This window comes from Haliaeetus albicilla, chromosome 2 (genome assembly GCF_947461875.1).
Source record: "Haliaeetus albicilla chromosome 2, bHalAlb1.1, whole genome shotgun sequence".
Lineage (NCBI taxonomy): Eukaryota > Metazoa > Chordata > Aves > Accipitriformes > Accipitridae > Haliaeetus > Haliaeetus albicilla.
This window is the reverse complement of record NC_091484.1, coordinates 11533975-11548101: the sequence shown is the minus strand read 5'-3', so window position 1 is coordinate 11548101 and position 14127 is coordinate 11533975. Positions and strand designations below refer to the sequence as shown.

The 14127-nt window shown below is 51.5% G+C and overlaps 1 protein-coding gene across 2 annotated transcripts in view; it reads left to right on the top strand.

Annotated features, from left to right (window-relative positions):
* JPH2 (junctophilin 2) overlaps positions 1-13855 on the top strand; it is a 34200-nt gene extending 20345 nt beyond the window's left edge. The window contains exons 3-6 of one of the 2 annotated variants that reach the window (XM_069806250.1): positions 4710-4828; positions 8305-9089; positions 10178-10275; positions 11337-13855. In XM_069806250.1, the coding sequence (XP_069662351.1) occupies positions 4710-4828; positions 8305-9089; positions 10178-10258 (985 nt within the window). In that variant the 3' untranslated portion in view covers positions 10259-10275; positions 11337-13855. Of the gene's footprint in view, positions 1-4709; positions 4829-8304; positions 9090-10177; positions 10276-10596; positions 11308-11336 lie in introns of those variants that run through there. The other variant, XM_069806260.1, reaches the window with a different exon arrangement.
* The last annotated feature ends 272 nt before the right edge of the window (positions 13856-14127 follow it).

Genomic DNA, 14127 nt, shown 5'->3' with positions numbered 1-14127 from the left:
TGGCAAGAAAAAGGTGTTCAGCTGGTCCTTGGTCAGGGTTTGCTGAATCAGTGGGAGGAGGGAGACCCCAGAGAAGGAAGGACAGTGCTGGACAGGTCTGTCTTTCCCTTAATAAGCAAATGTGCAATAGCTTGGGCAGAGAGCTAAGCTCTTCCTCTATTTCTAGCCCCAAGGTCATCGCTGCACCTGCAGGCGCCCCAGCCCCGTCTGGTATTTGCAGTATTCTCTGCTAATTCCAATCTCATTTACAGTCTAATCCAATGTGGATGTGCAAAACTGCATAAACTGTCCAAAGAGATGGGCATGCTGGCTTGGCTTTGGGTCTCACCTGTTAGCACGGTGCTCAGCTGCGGCTCGTGTATCCACAGGGGATTTTAGTAGCTGTCAGAGGAATGATTCAGGCAGTGTTTCTGGGAGACGGCCAGGAAGGACAGGAGTGGTGCTCTGTCCTGCGCTAGTACAAAAACTATTAGAGTATTAGAGCCATGCCAGAGGAGCAAATAAAACAGCAGATGCATTTAACCCTCCCTCTCCCACCCGTCCAGCTGGGGTGTGAAGCTTCCCTGTCCGGGGCAGCCCTAGAGCAGCCGCTGTGACCCAGCCGGTGCTGTCGGCAGGCAGCGGCAGCGAGGCTGGGATGGGGGCTGCAGGCATTGCCCACATACCTCCCCTCGGCTCGGCACAGGGCTGCTGCTCCTCCTTGCAAAGAATTCACTGGAGCTATTTTTAACAGCGCTGCCTGGGGAGATGGCTCAGGGTGAAACTGGGAAGCGCTCATCCCGGACAGTAGTGTCTCGCTTCGGACAGGGAGCACCAGCGTTGGTTTGTAAAGTCCCCTCTCTGTGTTTATTGCCCCCAGTTGGTCGTGTTTGATGTTCGTGGCTCATTTTTCAGCACTGCCTTGAAAAGGGGCTTTTGAATTCTGCTGCTGGGTGCTATAAAATCCATGGGCCTCTGGTTCAGTTTCACCCTGACCCCCTCCATCTCCAGACTTTCTCCTCTGATGGTTTTTGCGTGGGCTGCTTTCTACAGAGGCACTGGGAGCTGACAGCACAACCAGCAGTAAATAAAAAAGTGTGGCCCTGATTCAAGCGCTGCGTGAAAAGTATCAAATTTATATGCATATAATAAAAGGCCAGCATTTTCCTTTTTGCAAAAGCTGTTTCTGTTTTTTGAGCAGATCTTAACCTTGGAAGAAGTTTTTCCTCTTATATTAAGTTTCATATCTAAGGCTTGAAGATCACCTTCCTGCTTCCCTCAAACCTGCCTGAGCTTTTTTTTTTTAACTACTGTGCCCGGCAGACCCTGGGCTATGGGCTGGGAGAGGCTTTTGTGGTGTGGGTTGTGTGTGCTGGGCTCTCGCAAGGCAGCTGGGATTTGTCTCCTGCTTTGCAGTTGGGGCCAAGTTTTTCTCTGCGTTGAGCTCCCAGGCACTGCCAGCCATGTGGACAAATAATAAATTCAGAAATACTCCAGGCAAGTTAGATGTTATTATTATGGCTGGGCCCTTTCCTCTAGGCTGTGCTTTGTCACTGTGTTACTAAACCCTCAGCGTGGCTTTTTGGAGGGCTGCGAGCAGCAGTGCCTTCCCTTCGTGCCGCAGGGATGCGCGGCACAGCCGGGGGAGATTTACTTCAAACACCACGCTGTGTCTCCGTAAGCCAGATGTTTATCACCTCGTTGCAGCTGTAATAAATGATGTCAGTGACGGAGGGACCCAGTGCAGGGCATCAGCATCCCTGCCGGGGCCAGGCTGGTGGCTGGGGGAGAGCAGTGCTCTGCCTTGTGCCACGGCCTCCCCAGGATGCCGGCAGGGCCAACGTGGTGTGCCGGAGCTGCCAGATTTGAAGCTGCAGCTGTGTTGATCTTAGTCCCCCAGATCAAACATTCTGGATGACGTTGCAAGCAGGGGGACAAGGAGCAGAGGTCGGGAGTGTCCTGCAGAGCGGGGCAGCCGGGCAGAGCTGCCATGCAGCTCACATCCCCGGGGCAGGGGGGGATCCCAAAGTCGTGCCACTCAGCTTGCTGTCACAGCTCTATGTGTGGAGCTCGGGAGCTGTCCCATGGCCTCCCTGGCCTCACGCCCCTCTGTGCCCAGGAGGGCTTGCTGTAGAGCCTTGGTAGCCTTGGGGCCACGGTGGCTCACAGCAATGGCCCAGCCCAGCCAGCTCAGCTCCCCACCACCCCCAGCATCCTCGCCGCAGCCTCTGCAACCCAGGTTGGGGTCTTCCTGGCCTCGCCATTTTACCCGCAGGAATTGCAGTACTCAAGCCTCACACAGCAGCCAGATAGCATCCAGCAGCTTCTCTGGAGGAAAGGTAATCTCCAGCAGGACAAGAGCGTAACTGGGAGTTGCCTTGTCACCTCCACCACCCCCAGGCTGTTCCCTCGCATTTGCCCCAGATGCTGGGGGAGAGTTGAGCATGCGGGAGCCATCTGCACCCATTTGGTAACACATCGGCATGAGTCTGGCTCTGTCCTTACTAGTGGAGGGAGCAGACCCTTCATCCAGTCCACTTCCAGACTTTTTTGGAAATCATCTTTAGGAAAGCATCCGTCTGCTTCCCAGGAGCTGCCTGCTGCTGCCCCAGCTGGGGCCAGCTGGCTGATTATCTGGCTGGAAAGTGGCCGGGATAGCCTCTGCTTGGCTCAGTGAGCGGCTGAAAGGGAGGATTTTATCTCTGTATGGTGAATCCCATCCTCTGAGAGCAGCAGGACAAAGCCAGGGGTCGGAGCACGTCCTGCTGAGGTGAAGAGCTGGATCCTCACTTTGCAAGCTTCTTCCTGGGACTGGCGCCGGGCAGGCTGTGTGCCCCGCGCCCAGCGCGCTCTGATCCCCCAGGCATGGAGAGCACAGAAACATCCCCCTTGGCCCCTGCCAGATTATAGTGGAATTAATCACGCTGATTATATGCTACCAAAAAAGGAGGTGCTTTCTCTGTTCAGAGCTGCCTCAGACCTCCTGCTTGTGAGCAGCAGCTTAAAATTGCTGTTTTCTGCCTCATCGTGTCTTGTTTCTAGGTTTTTTCAGGAGTTGTAATAATTTTGGAGAAGAAGACCAAGAATGACAGCAATCCTAGGCAACTCAGCCTGCAGAGAAAGCGGGGAGATAATGTGTGAGTGTGGGCAGGGAGGTGAATCATGGCTCCAGCAGAGCGGGATGTCATCCCAGGGAGAGACAGGCTGAGCCACAGCAGCTCTGCACCCTCTTCTCTATCGCAGGGTCCTGAACAGCATTTTCGGCTCCCCGTCAAGTCACACTGTTGCCTGTATCAGTTGGGATTAATGCCCTACATTTAGTTCTTTCCCCGCAGCTACTCAAAATGGTGTGTGTTTATGTATGTGTATATATATATCTCCTACCTTCTAAGGATCTCTGAACAGCATTTCTATCCACCTTTTCATTGCACCTGTCGAGTATTCAGACTAAAGCTAGTCTTGTCTGCGTACTGCATCTCAGTTTAATGGGAAAGAATTAATCCTGATTTCATGACTGAAGTCCAAAAATTCCTCTGGAACATTTTTGCTGCAGGGATGAGAACGGCATGTTTCCTCATGTTTTGTCCTAAAACATGACCAGATACCAACCTGAGTCTGAAAAGGACTCATCAAACACCCTAGGACCAATTAAAGGTTGTAATTCGTAGTGAATTGGTGTTTGAGGGCTGCTAACTGCTTATCTAACTGTCCACACACAAATATGTCGTTTTGCATGTGCAGCCAGCGTATGCTCCATCACATGCTGCAAGGGACATACAGGGAGCCTCGGCAAACATGATAGCGAGAGCATGAGGAAAGCAGTTCTCTGTAAGCCCCAGGTGGAACAAAGCAGCTGAATATACTATGCTTCACCCTCCCTTATTTTAAGGTGCAATTTTGCTGTTTGAAGTCAGCTCCTTCCCAGACCACAAGCAGCTGGGCTGTAAAGCCAGCCCTTCTTTTAGCGTAAAGATCACAGGGCCCCGAGGATGAGGCATGCGAGGAATATGACAGCCGGCCAGCAAAATAACTGATAGCCCTATAGCCCTTTGGAGCAAGGAGGCAATGTGCTGTGAAGGAGTGGAGAGGACTCGGGGAGCCAAGCTGAGAGGGAGGCAATAGCTCTGCCTTTCCTAGCACTGGAAAAGAGAGCGGCCCCCCAGGCTGCGGTGAGTAAAGAAGCCCCTTGGACAATGTGCGTTGTTTGCTGGAAAGACATTTGGGGTAAAACGTGTCTGGTGTGCTGGGCAGGAGCACGCTGCCTCTGGCAAGGTGCAGCAGCTCAGGGCTGGTGAGAGCACAGTGGTGTTCAGCCATCACGTTATTGTCCCCTTATGCTCCAGAGATGCCTGTGGTGGTGCTTTAGGCATTCCTCTGAGCTAGGTTTTCAGTACTTCGCAGCACGGCAGCAAGCCCATTTTACAGCACCTGATGCCTCGCTGCAACATATGAACATGCTCACGTTTGCAAATACACCTGCCCTGTTCCCTTGTGTGACTACTTGCAACTTTCACACCTTAGCCTTAAGCAGCTGTGCCACACACTTGTTGAAAATCTGGTCTTTTCTCCTCAAGTGTGGGGGTTTGGGGTCAGGTGGGCAAGTGCTGAGTGCTGTTATGCCAGATGGGCTGATTTGATTTTGTTGCAGGGTCCGCTGCTCAAGCTGGGACAGTCTTGGCTCAGACGGTGCTCACTGTTGTCCCCTCTTCTCTCCCCTCTTCTCTCCGCAGGACGGCTCATGCCAAAGCCAAGGCTGAAGGGTCAGAGCAGGCAGCTCAGGCAGCTAACAATGAATCGGGCATAGCCAGAATGATGGCCAGGGAGCTCTCCCCGGACTTCTATCAGCCAGGTAGGACCAGAGGCATCTTCTAAGAGGGATTTTGCAGTTTCCTTGGGGAATCTGTTCAAATGCTTCACCCGCTTTATAACTCCGCAAGCTGCCCTCCTGTCTATCCTAAATCCTCATTCGCACGAGTTCAGCTAGCCCCCTGCTCTTGATGATTTGCTGTCCTCCTTACACTACTGTTCTACCTGCTGGAATATGTTACCATACCCTGGAGGAATAACCCACAGTCCCTCAACTTCTCCTCATGTTTCTCCATGTGCTGAAGCCCTCCCAGTGCCAGGCAGGGCAGGCAGCGAGCTCAAGTTTATTTGGAGCACTCCTGTAGATATATTCCTCGTGGCTTTTTCTTGGAACAGCTTTGCACATTGACTCACAAGCCCATATCTTGTGGGGCCCCACACTGCACCAGGGTACAATCAGACTTGGTTACTTAGAGGCTGTAATATCCTATAAGAAAGTTGCTAATGCAAAATACTACTTCCCTGATTCCCTATTTATTTGTTAGCATCACTGCTGATTATGTGGCTGGGAAAACACTTGGGAGGTTCCTTCTGTGAGACCAAGCACTGAGGATTAGTAGATCGGAAGTGTAATATTAGAAGCACCATTGTGAATGCCATTACCTTTCCCTAGACTGAGTTAGCTGGAGATATGTTCTTCCTGGAAAGCTTTCCTTTCGAGAGAGGGAAGGTAGTAACAGAGCAGAAGACAAGGATTTCAGTGCCTACATTTTTATCCTGTCTTTCTTATTACCAGCTTTGTTACCTAGAACAAGTGCCCTGTGGCTGCTGAGGCAGGATCCCAAGGGACCATCAGAGCGGCAAAACTGGGGGTAGAAGCCAAAGGATGACTCGTGCTCAGCAAAACCTGCCACCTGCTCCTGCTCTGCTTTCAGTGCCTCTGGGTCTCCGGTACTACACCCCGGCACAGGGCACACAGTGGGAAATGGGTATGGCTCACACCCGGTGCTTGGCCGGGGAGTCATGCTGACAGATTTGCCTAAATTCCCTGTACTCCCACCTTGCCCTGCACCTACTAGCTGGGGAGATGCCATGCTGGAGGGCTGCCTGTTCCTCCCCACCACCCAGCGAGGCCCGTCAGAGCTGGCTTTGAGTGGGGAAACACCACAGCACCCAGGCATGGGTGTGAGCCAGCGTGTGGCACTTCATTTAACAATAGCTAAACATCACTTGATCCTGACATAAGCCCCCCAGCTGCCACTCACAGCTCCACATTCACCCTTTGCACACTGGGGTATTTATAGCACAGAGGCAAAGGAAACTGGAATTCCTGATGGGAGGTTTTTGACATCTAGCTAGATTATTTTTTCCACCCATGGCAATTGAATGAGACAATTGAAACAGTCCCTGCAAAATGCCTGAAGCAGCCTGGCCTCCACTACTGGCTCCTCAGGAGCTGAATCCTCTCGCTGCTTTTATGTAGGGCTTCGCTTGGGTCCTGGCCTCTCTCGATGGCCTTGTAAGCTGCTGATGCACTTTTTATTTCTATGATTCTTTTAAACCTCTGAATTCCCTAAGTGCACAACAAGGGGAAATGTCTCTTCTTGCACAGCTGCACCATCAAAGAACAAACAGACAAAAGTCCACCCTTGGATTTTGCTAGGACTCGGAGCTGCTGGTCACACAGCCAGGAGAGCCTGGCAGTGTTCGGCAGCTGTGTTTCCCCCTGCTACCCTGGCAGATAGAACCTGCTACGTCTGGCACAGGGCAATCCTACTCAGCAAGCCCCGTATCTCTAATAAGTATCGAGCCCTGGGTTTCCTTTAGGATATCAACCTGAGTAGCTTAGAGGAGAGGTATGTAAGCCAAAGCCCTCCCTTGCTGAAATGTCATGCTGGGAGGTGACGGTGGGGAGGTGAGGAGGACTGGAGCTGTGCAGTGCCCTCCAGGCAGTTGGGATTTTTTTTGGTGTGAATTATTCAGGAGGAGAAAGCAGCAGGAGAGAGCAAGGAGCCTGGAGCTGCAGGCAGCCTATTTTGAGGAGTCTGAACAACTGTTGAAACGGCTTCCAAATAATCCACTTGCAGCCAGAAATAAATGGCCCTGAATGGGTCGCCTGCTGATTGACAGGAGCGTGCAGGCAGGGCAGAGCAGCTAAAATCAGTGCCCTTTTACTCCCTACTGCCCACTCCAAACGGAGGCATTGCCTGCGTGGGCAGGAGGTAGCAGCGTGCAAATCACACCACTGATTTATTAGAGGGAAGGGAGCACCAATCCCAGTTTCCCGACCAGGCTCAAGTCTGTATCAGTCTTTGGAGTGGAGGAGATGAGGGGAGGCACTGCGAGGCAGCCAGGGATGGCACGGCTCCAGAGTCCGTGCCATTCAGGAGCATAGAGCAAGCCCTGTACATCTGCACCCTTCAGCATCACTTGGATGCAGCAGAATGAGGCCAAAGCCACTTTCAAAAGCAGGTGCTTTGCTTTCAAACAAGCTGCTTTGCGACCTCGTGCTGCCCATAAGGAGCGCGCTTTTCTTGTTCTCACTTGCTATGAGCATTGTGGTGATGTGCAGGGACCCCTGTCCCAGCGCAGGTCCCAGCATGCAGAGCACTGTGCAGTGTTGTTTTTCCAAAAGATATTCCCAGTTGTTCAGTGGTGGATTTTGCTCAGCCAGCCACCCAGCACGATGGATATCTTTGGTGTCAGGCTCTGGCTGACTTCCCCAGACTGTAGCTGGGCTGCAGTTTGCTTTGCAGACACGGCCTAGGGTTAACAAGAAGTAAAGATTTAATGATAGGTGAATAATTGAAGCGAGAGCAATGTTGCTAAGAGCTGACAAGTCGGCGTGGGAGATGAGGCCAGAATGAAAGCTGAAGCCCCGAGTCACCTTGTGTGACGCTGCCAGGTAATTTCGCTGCTGTTGCGGGGCTCAGTGCAGAAAGGAGAGCTGTGAAACTGTCAGCCCTGCTTGGTGCATGAGAAACGTGTTTTTCTCATTGTGAGGGATGACAGGTAGGTAATTTGGGAATACCTACTCTTCCCAAGGAGACTGGGCATCCCCCGTATCAGTTGTGAAGTTACCACGCTATTAGACACCAAAGAAGCCACATGGAAGAGCTTCCCAGCCATTAAAAAAAAACCCCAAACTTGGATGGGAGCTGGATTCTCTTTAGCCCCAGGATAACCTATCTGTGTGACCGCAGAAAGCTGAGCTGCAGATTTTCCCTGGTTCTTTACCCTCATCTGGAGCTCCCTGCCTGCTCCTTCGGCTCCTCCCAGCCAGCCAGCCAGCACGCGGTGGGGCTCAGAGCCTCCGGCTGCTCCTGGAGGAAATCCCTCCTGGAAGCAGCCTCTGCTTTGGGAGCACCTCCTGTCCCAGCCTCCAGCCCGGACCCCCTCGCGGTCATCCCCAAACGCGTCGTGGCTGGGGGCACAGCTGTCAAAGGCGTGATGGTGGCGCGGCTTGCTGTCCCTCCGGCCCCCGGGGCAGCTCCTCACACCCAACCCCTCTCTCCACAGGCCCCGAGTACCAGAAGCGGAAGCTGCTGCAGGAGATCGTGGAGAACGCCGAGCACGCCGTCAACATGGAGGAAGAGGCGCCGAGGCCCGGGGGCGCCCCGCCGCCCCCCACGCCCCCCGAGAGCCCCCAGCTCCACGAGCAGGACGAGGCCCGCCGCCGCGCCAGCCCGGCCCCCAGCCCCGCCGCCACCCCTCCCGAGGCCAAGCGGGCCAAGGCGGCCCCCCGCCACGACGGCGCCCTCCGTCCGGGCAGCTGGGCCGAGGCGGGCGGCCGGCCGGGCGGCGGGAGCCCCGCGCCCGCCGAGGGCGAGGGCCGCCCGGCCTCAAGGGGCTGGGGGCACCCGGCCGAGCAGATGGAGATCGGGCCGCTGCAGAGGATGGCGCGCGAGCCCGACGTCGAGCTCTTCAAGGGCTACCACAGCTACGCCGTCCGGACCTCCCCGGTCTCCCCCGCCGCGGACTATGAGGAGGAGCCGCTGCCGGAGCCCGAGCCGCCCTCCCCGGAGCCCCGGGGGGGTACCCCTGCCCCGCCGCAGGAGCGGGAGGAGAAGCCGGTGGCCAGGGCGGAGGCCAAGCCGGAGCCGCCCCGGCCCAAGGAGCTGAAGCAGCGGCCCAGCCCTGAGCACAGGGCGGCGGGCCGGGGCGAGCCCGCTGCCGACAGGAAGACTGAGGCCAGGGCACCGGGGCGGACGGAGCCCAAGGTGGGGGCCAAGCGGAGCCCGGCCCTGGCAGCGGCCCCGGCAGCGGCGGTGGCGGCAGCACAGGAGGCGGAGGAGTGCGAAGAGGTGACGTGGGGGCAGGCCGGGAGGCACCCCTGGCAGCCATCTTTGCCTTTTATTTTTGGTCTGCTTTTCGCCAGGAGGTCTGAAGGGGTCCAGGGGGATGCAGAGCCATGGCCTCGAGGCTGCAGCAGGCCAGAGTGGTGCCCGGAGGCTCTTTTCAGGATCCCAAAGCCTGCTGGAAGAGGGCCTTGGTTTTCCCTTCTCCTGCTGCCTTCCCAGCCTGCCCTGCCTCGGCTGCTGGGGCTGGTGTTCATAACCCTTTTATTTTAACTTCCTCTCTGCACCAGGGCAGATGTGCTTTCAGACATGTCCCCATTTCAAAATTTGAGGAAAATGGGCATCTTCTGATTCACTTTTTAGACTGTTCTCGCCTTCTTTTCCCACCCCTTTACCAGCCAACACGGATCTGGAAAACTGGGGGGAAAATGTAGGACAGGGAAGAAAAAGCTGAGTGGGGTTTCTTTTTCACTTGTTACTGTTACTTTCTGCAGTAGTGGCACCTCATGAGCTGAACTGTGGTATCAAATCACCAGCTGATTTCCCAGGTTTAAAATACAGTCACTGAAATTCAATTTTGCTGTTAGCAAATACAGCTGTAAAACCAGACATTTTATTAGCCCGCTGCTTCTCATCTTGCAGCCCTTTGGACATGAATGGTTCCAACACGACTTAAGAAAAGCACAGCCTGGAAATATTTTGGTCTGAAATTAGAGCAATCTCATAAAGATGCATTTGTTCATCTTAAAAATGGCAGCTTTACAAACGTGGGCAATATGGGTGGAGAAATGAGATGGGAGGAGCAGCTCGACATAGGCTTGGCAGTTTGTGTGCCTGTGGTCAGGGTCTCCTTTAATCTGCTTTAGCCTCAGAAGAAACCTGATTTAGCCTCCTTAGGAGTCTGCAGGGGAGAAATAGGAATAGGGATTGATAGATAATCAACTAGTTTGAAATTCAAGCTGGTTGTTAAGTGCCAGATTTATGTGCGTTGGGAGGGGATGATTCTGGTGGTTTTGAATAGCAGAATCAAGCTGTATCTATCTCCTCGCCTGGAACTGCCATGTGTAACACTCTGTTCTGGGTTTTTCCTTCAGGGACCTAACACAATCGTGATCTGCATGGTCATCTTATTGAACATTGGTCTGGCCATCCTATTTGTACATTTTTTGACATGATGTGCCCCTCGGACAAGGTAAGAGAAGCAACAAGATTTTATCCTCATTTTGTAGACTTCGCTGTGGACATTTTAGGGTTGGTTGGCTTTACTGCCAAAGTAAATCATTCACTAGTGGATGCCCTGGTGATGAAAACGCATGGGGATTTATTCAATAGATGTAGTTGCCTTTCATTGAGTGTTGAGATTCTCAGTAACCCCTTGTCCGTTCAAAGAGTGGTCTGTGGAGTAATTTCAGTGGATAGTTCTCTAGTCTTTTCATAAAATCATTTCCTCAAAGTTAAAAAATTGAACTGTGTTTATTGGATGCAATGCCACAGTATACTTTTGCCTTCCCAGCTGGATGGACATGATTCGTGGAGACTTCCAGTGCAAGAATGTGTGATGTTAAATTTGAAATTTGTTTTCTGCAAATAATCTGCAAGAAACACTTTCAATTTGCTGTTCTGCAGCCACGGCTGCCAGGTATCTTGTGCGTTGCAATATTTCTTGGCATTCAGCCCAGCAAAGAGGCAGGAACACAAAGCAAATGTGAAACTCTGAAGTTTGCAGCTCTAATTGTACCAGTGCTAGTTCTGCCACTGTTGTTATGTAGTTGGTGTTACCAAAGGTAAATATGAGCTGAGATGTGTATCTGACTAAGGTTAAACTGGAGCTCCCCCAGGTCTTCCACTTGAATTGGGATGCGGGTCTGCATTTGGATTTGGTGGCAATAAAACCTTGTGAGGTTACTTGTGCCTCTGGGGTTCCTGCACACAGGAATACATCATGGGTTTGCACAAGATTTCTGTTGCTTTGGGCTCAAATATTGCAAAAAAAATCCCATCAAGGCTGAACCTGACCCTTAAGCCTCACACGAACATAATGCGAGGGGTGCCTCCCAAGCCCCCGTGAGGGTATGGGGCTGCCTTCCTGGGGCCTCCTGGGGATTAAAACTGTTCTGCTGGGCACTGCTTTCTGTGATGTTATTAGTCCCCACTCAGCCTGCAGAGCTGAAAGTCTTGCAAACAGCCATGATCTTGTGTCAGTTGTGTGTTTTGCTCCCCCTTGACTCTCCTATTCGTCTGTGTCTGGGACAGGCATTGCTGCTGATGGAGGCCACAGACCTTGGTGGGGATTAAATCTCAGCCACCTGGAAACACCTAAGAGGAGGACTTGAGATCCCAAGGTTGCACTGCAAACATCAACCTTAAATGAAAGCGCCTGAAGAGCAGTTCAGTCTCCCTGGTCCCAGGCTGCGGCTGGCCTCTGCAATCTACCAAGGAAAAGCCAGGGTTTCTGCAATTCAGCCTCCTTGTCTTCTGTGTATAAACTAGCAGTTGCCTTAAATTGTTCTCACCAAAGCCATCAACTTTCCTGTCATGCCAGGGATGAGGAATTTATCTGTAGCTGTAGGAAAACAAGTGAGGTCTCATGCGTGCACACTGATGTGTTTTGTAACTCCCTTGGTTGACTCAGTGTCAGAGATTTCCCAAAGAATATCATCCATGCGTGGAGATGAAACAATACACAGCAACCAAAAGACTCACGAGAGCTGCGCCACGGCTAGGGGCGGACAATGTCGCCCTCCACGCTTGGAAGTCATCCAAATGGACAAACAAAACGTCTTTCCTTTCCCTGTCGCCTGGAGTCTTTTTCCATGTATGGAGGACTGAGAGGGGGAGCAAGTTGAAATTGGGCTTATCGAAGTGTAACCAGAGTCCTGCCCATGCCTGCCGAAGTGCCACGGATGGGGGCTGTGGGGTGGGGTGCGAGGGACTGGCTGATCCGAGGCTGTTTGTGCATGTGGGGAGTGCTGCAGGTGGAGATGGTGCCCGTTTCGGGACCAGGTGCCGTCCAAGTGCTCTCCAGCCACCAGCAATACTCTGCACAGAGGCGTCTTGCAGTGGGAGACTTCTCACTGTAACAGGAAGGGAAATAGGTGTGCTGAATTTGTCTCTTTACCCCTTTTTTCTATGAAAATGTTGTGACTTAAAATGAAAAGGAGGTACTTACTGAAAAACACCACCATACACCTGCATGTTCCTCCCCTTGGCACGCTGGGCTGCAGCAGGGCTCCTGGGCTCTCTCATTGCAACAGAGTGAACAAACTTTCAACCAGAGGATGCAGGGTGGCTCTTGTGGGAGAGGTTACGTTATTCCTGAAAGAAAAAAAGGTGCAGAGACCCGAGTGACTCCAGTGTATTTGGGTGTTAGGCTCAAAAATACACAGCAGCCAGACTTTCAGTGGTGGTAGAGCGCAGTGGGGCAATTCTAGCTGTTCTTGTGTGCGAGGCTTAGAGGCCTGGGCCGTTTGCACCGATTCTTCCCAAAGCTGCAACAGAGAGTGACCTTTGGAAGGAGATGTTTCCACCATGATCTGCTCCAATCCTTAGCAGTGCGAGCTTAGAAAGTCAGCACAGATGAAGTTACAGTTTAGTGTGAAGCTGAGTGCTTGGACATGTTTCTTCCTTCTTTTAAGAGTAATATGTATTTTCTATCCCTTTTTAAGATAATCAGAAATATTATTTATAGTCGGTTGTGCACCTCTGTGTATCCTGAAGTCCCACAGCACAGGACTGGGTGGGAAAACCTGAGGGACTGGAAAGAATGGGGAAATGATGGTTAAGGAAAAAAACAGATGCCCAGTCTGCTCCAAAGGTCAATCTGAAAGGATTTCAGAGATGGGGTGGCAGACAGGCAGGGGTTTACACTGACTGGCAATACAGGGCAAAACCTGCCTAATGTATCTGCTCTAATTATGGCACAAGAGAGTGAGAATAATTCAGTACTTTTCTTTGTGAACCAAGTTTATTTTTTAACCTTACTCAGCTCAGGAACGTTGCCACAGTAGCAAATACATGGTGTTAACTGTGGGAGAAGTGAATGTGATCCCTTCCTAAAAGCCATGTGGCTGTACCAGTCCTGAGAAAGCTGTGCAGCATCATCTACACTTCCACAGAGCATAGTTTAGTAGCAATTTGCCTCTTTCCTTTTTTTCTTAAGTATAAATGTATTGCAAACCCCAGGCTCTGCTGCCTTCGACACTTTATCTCCATTTGCTGGCACTCACTTGCCAGCTCTGCAGTTTCAATATGCCAACTGCTTTTATTAACCACCAAGACAATTTCCGTTGAGAGACCTGAGGGGCTTTTATTTATCACTAAGCACAAAAATGGATCTTTTTCAACAGTGCTAAGGTAATTCCCCCCCCGCCCCAATTTTTTATGCATGTGATGTGCACTCAGTAATGTGCTTTCCTCCTAGTAACCTTCTGAGAAAAGTAGGTAGATTTGCTTTTATGTGACATATAAATATATCCATATCACACTGAGATATGGAGATATATATATATATATAGCCCCTTAGGGATTTTGTTTTCTTAGATGCAAAAATAACGGATTTACCTCAAAATGCATGCTTTCAAAACTGACTAGGATATTGTGTTATACTTTTCAGGTCTTACAAAGATGCAGATATATTTCACTCTTCACACAAAAATACCTTCATCACAGATTTTGCAAGCTGTTTACTACAATCTGTGTACTACTGTCCAGAGTTTTCTGTCGGTTGTTCTGCTGGATTACGTGCAATAATAAACAGTTATCTGCTCACTGTACCCATGTGGATCTTTGCAGGGGAATCTCCAGGTTTCATTCCAGGTTGACACGTTCACTCCAGTCTTGAAGGAGAGTTCATCAACATGTGGCGCAGAATTTCCTAGGTGGCATCTGGATGGTTTTTAGCTTTTTCCCAGTATCTATTTCAAAATCTTGTATTTTTTGTTGATGGGGGGTACTTTGCGAAGAGAATTGTTTTCACTTACTGTTTTTTAAAAGTTTGGTGCCAGATGTTTGAGGACACCTACTGCTCTCTGCAAGCTCTGTGTGC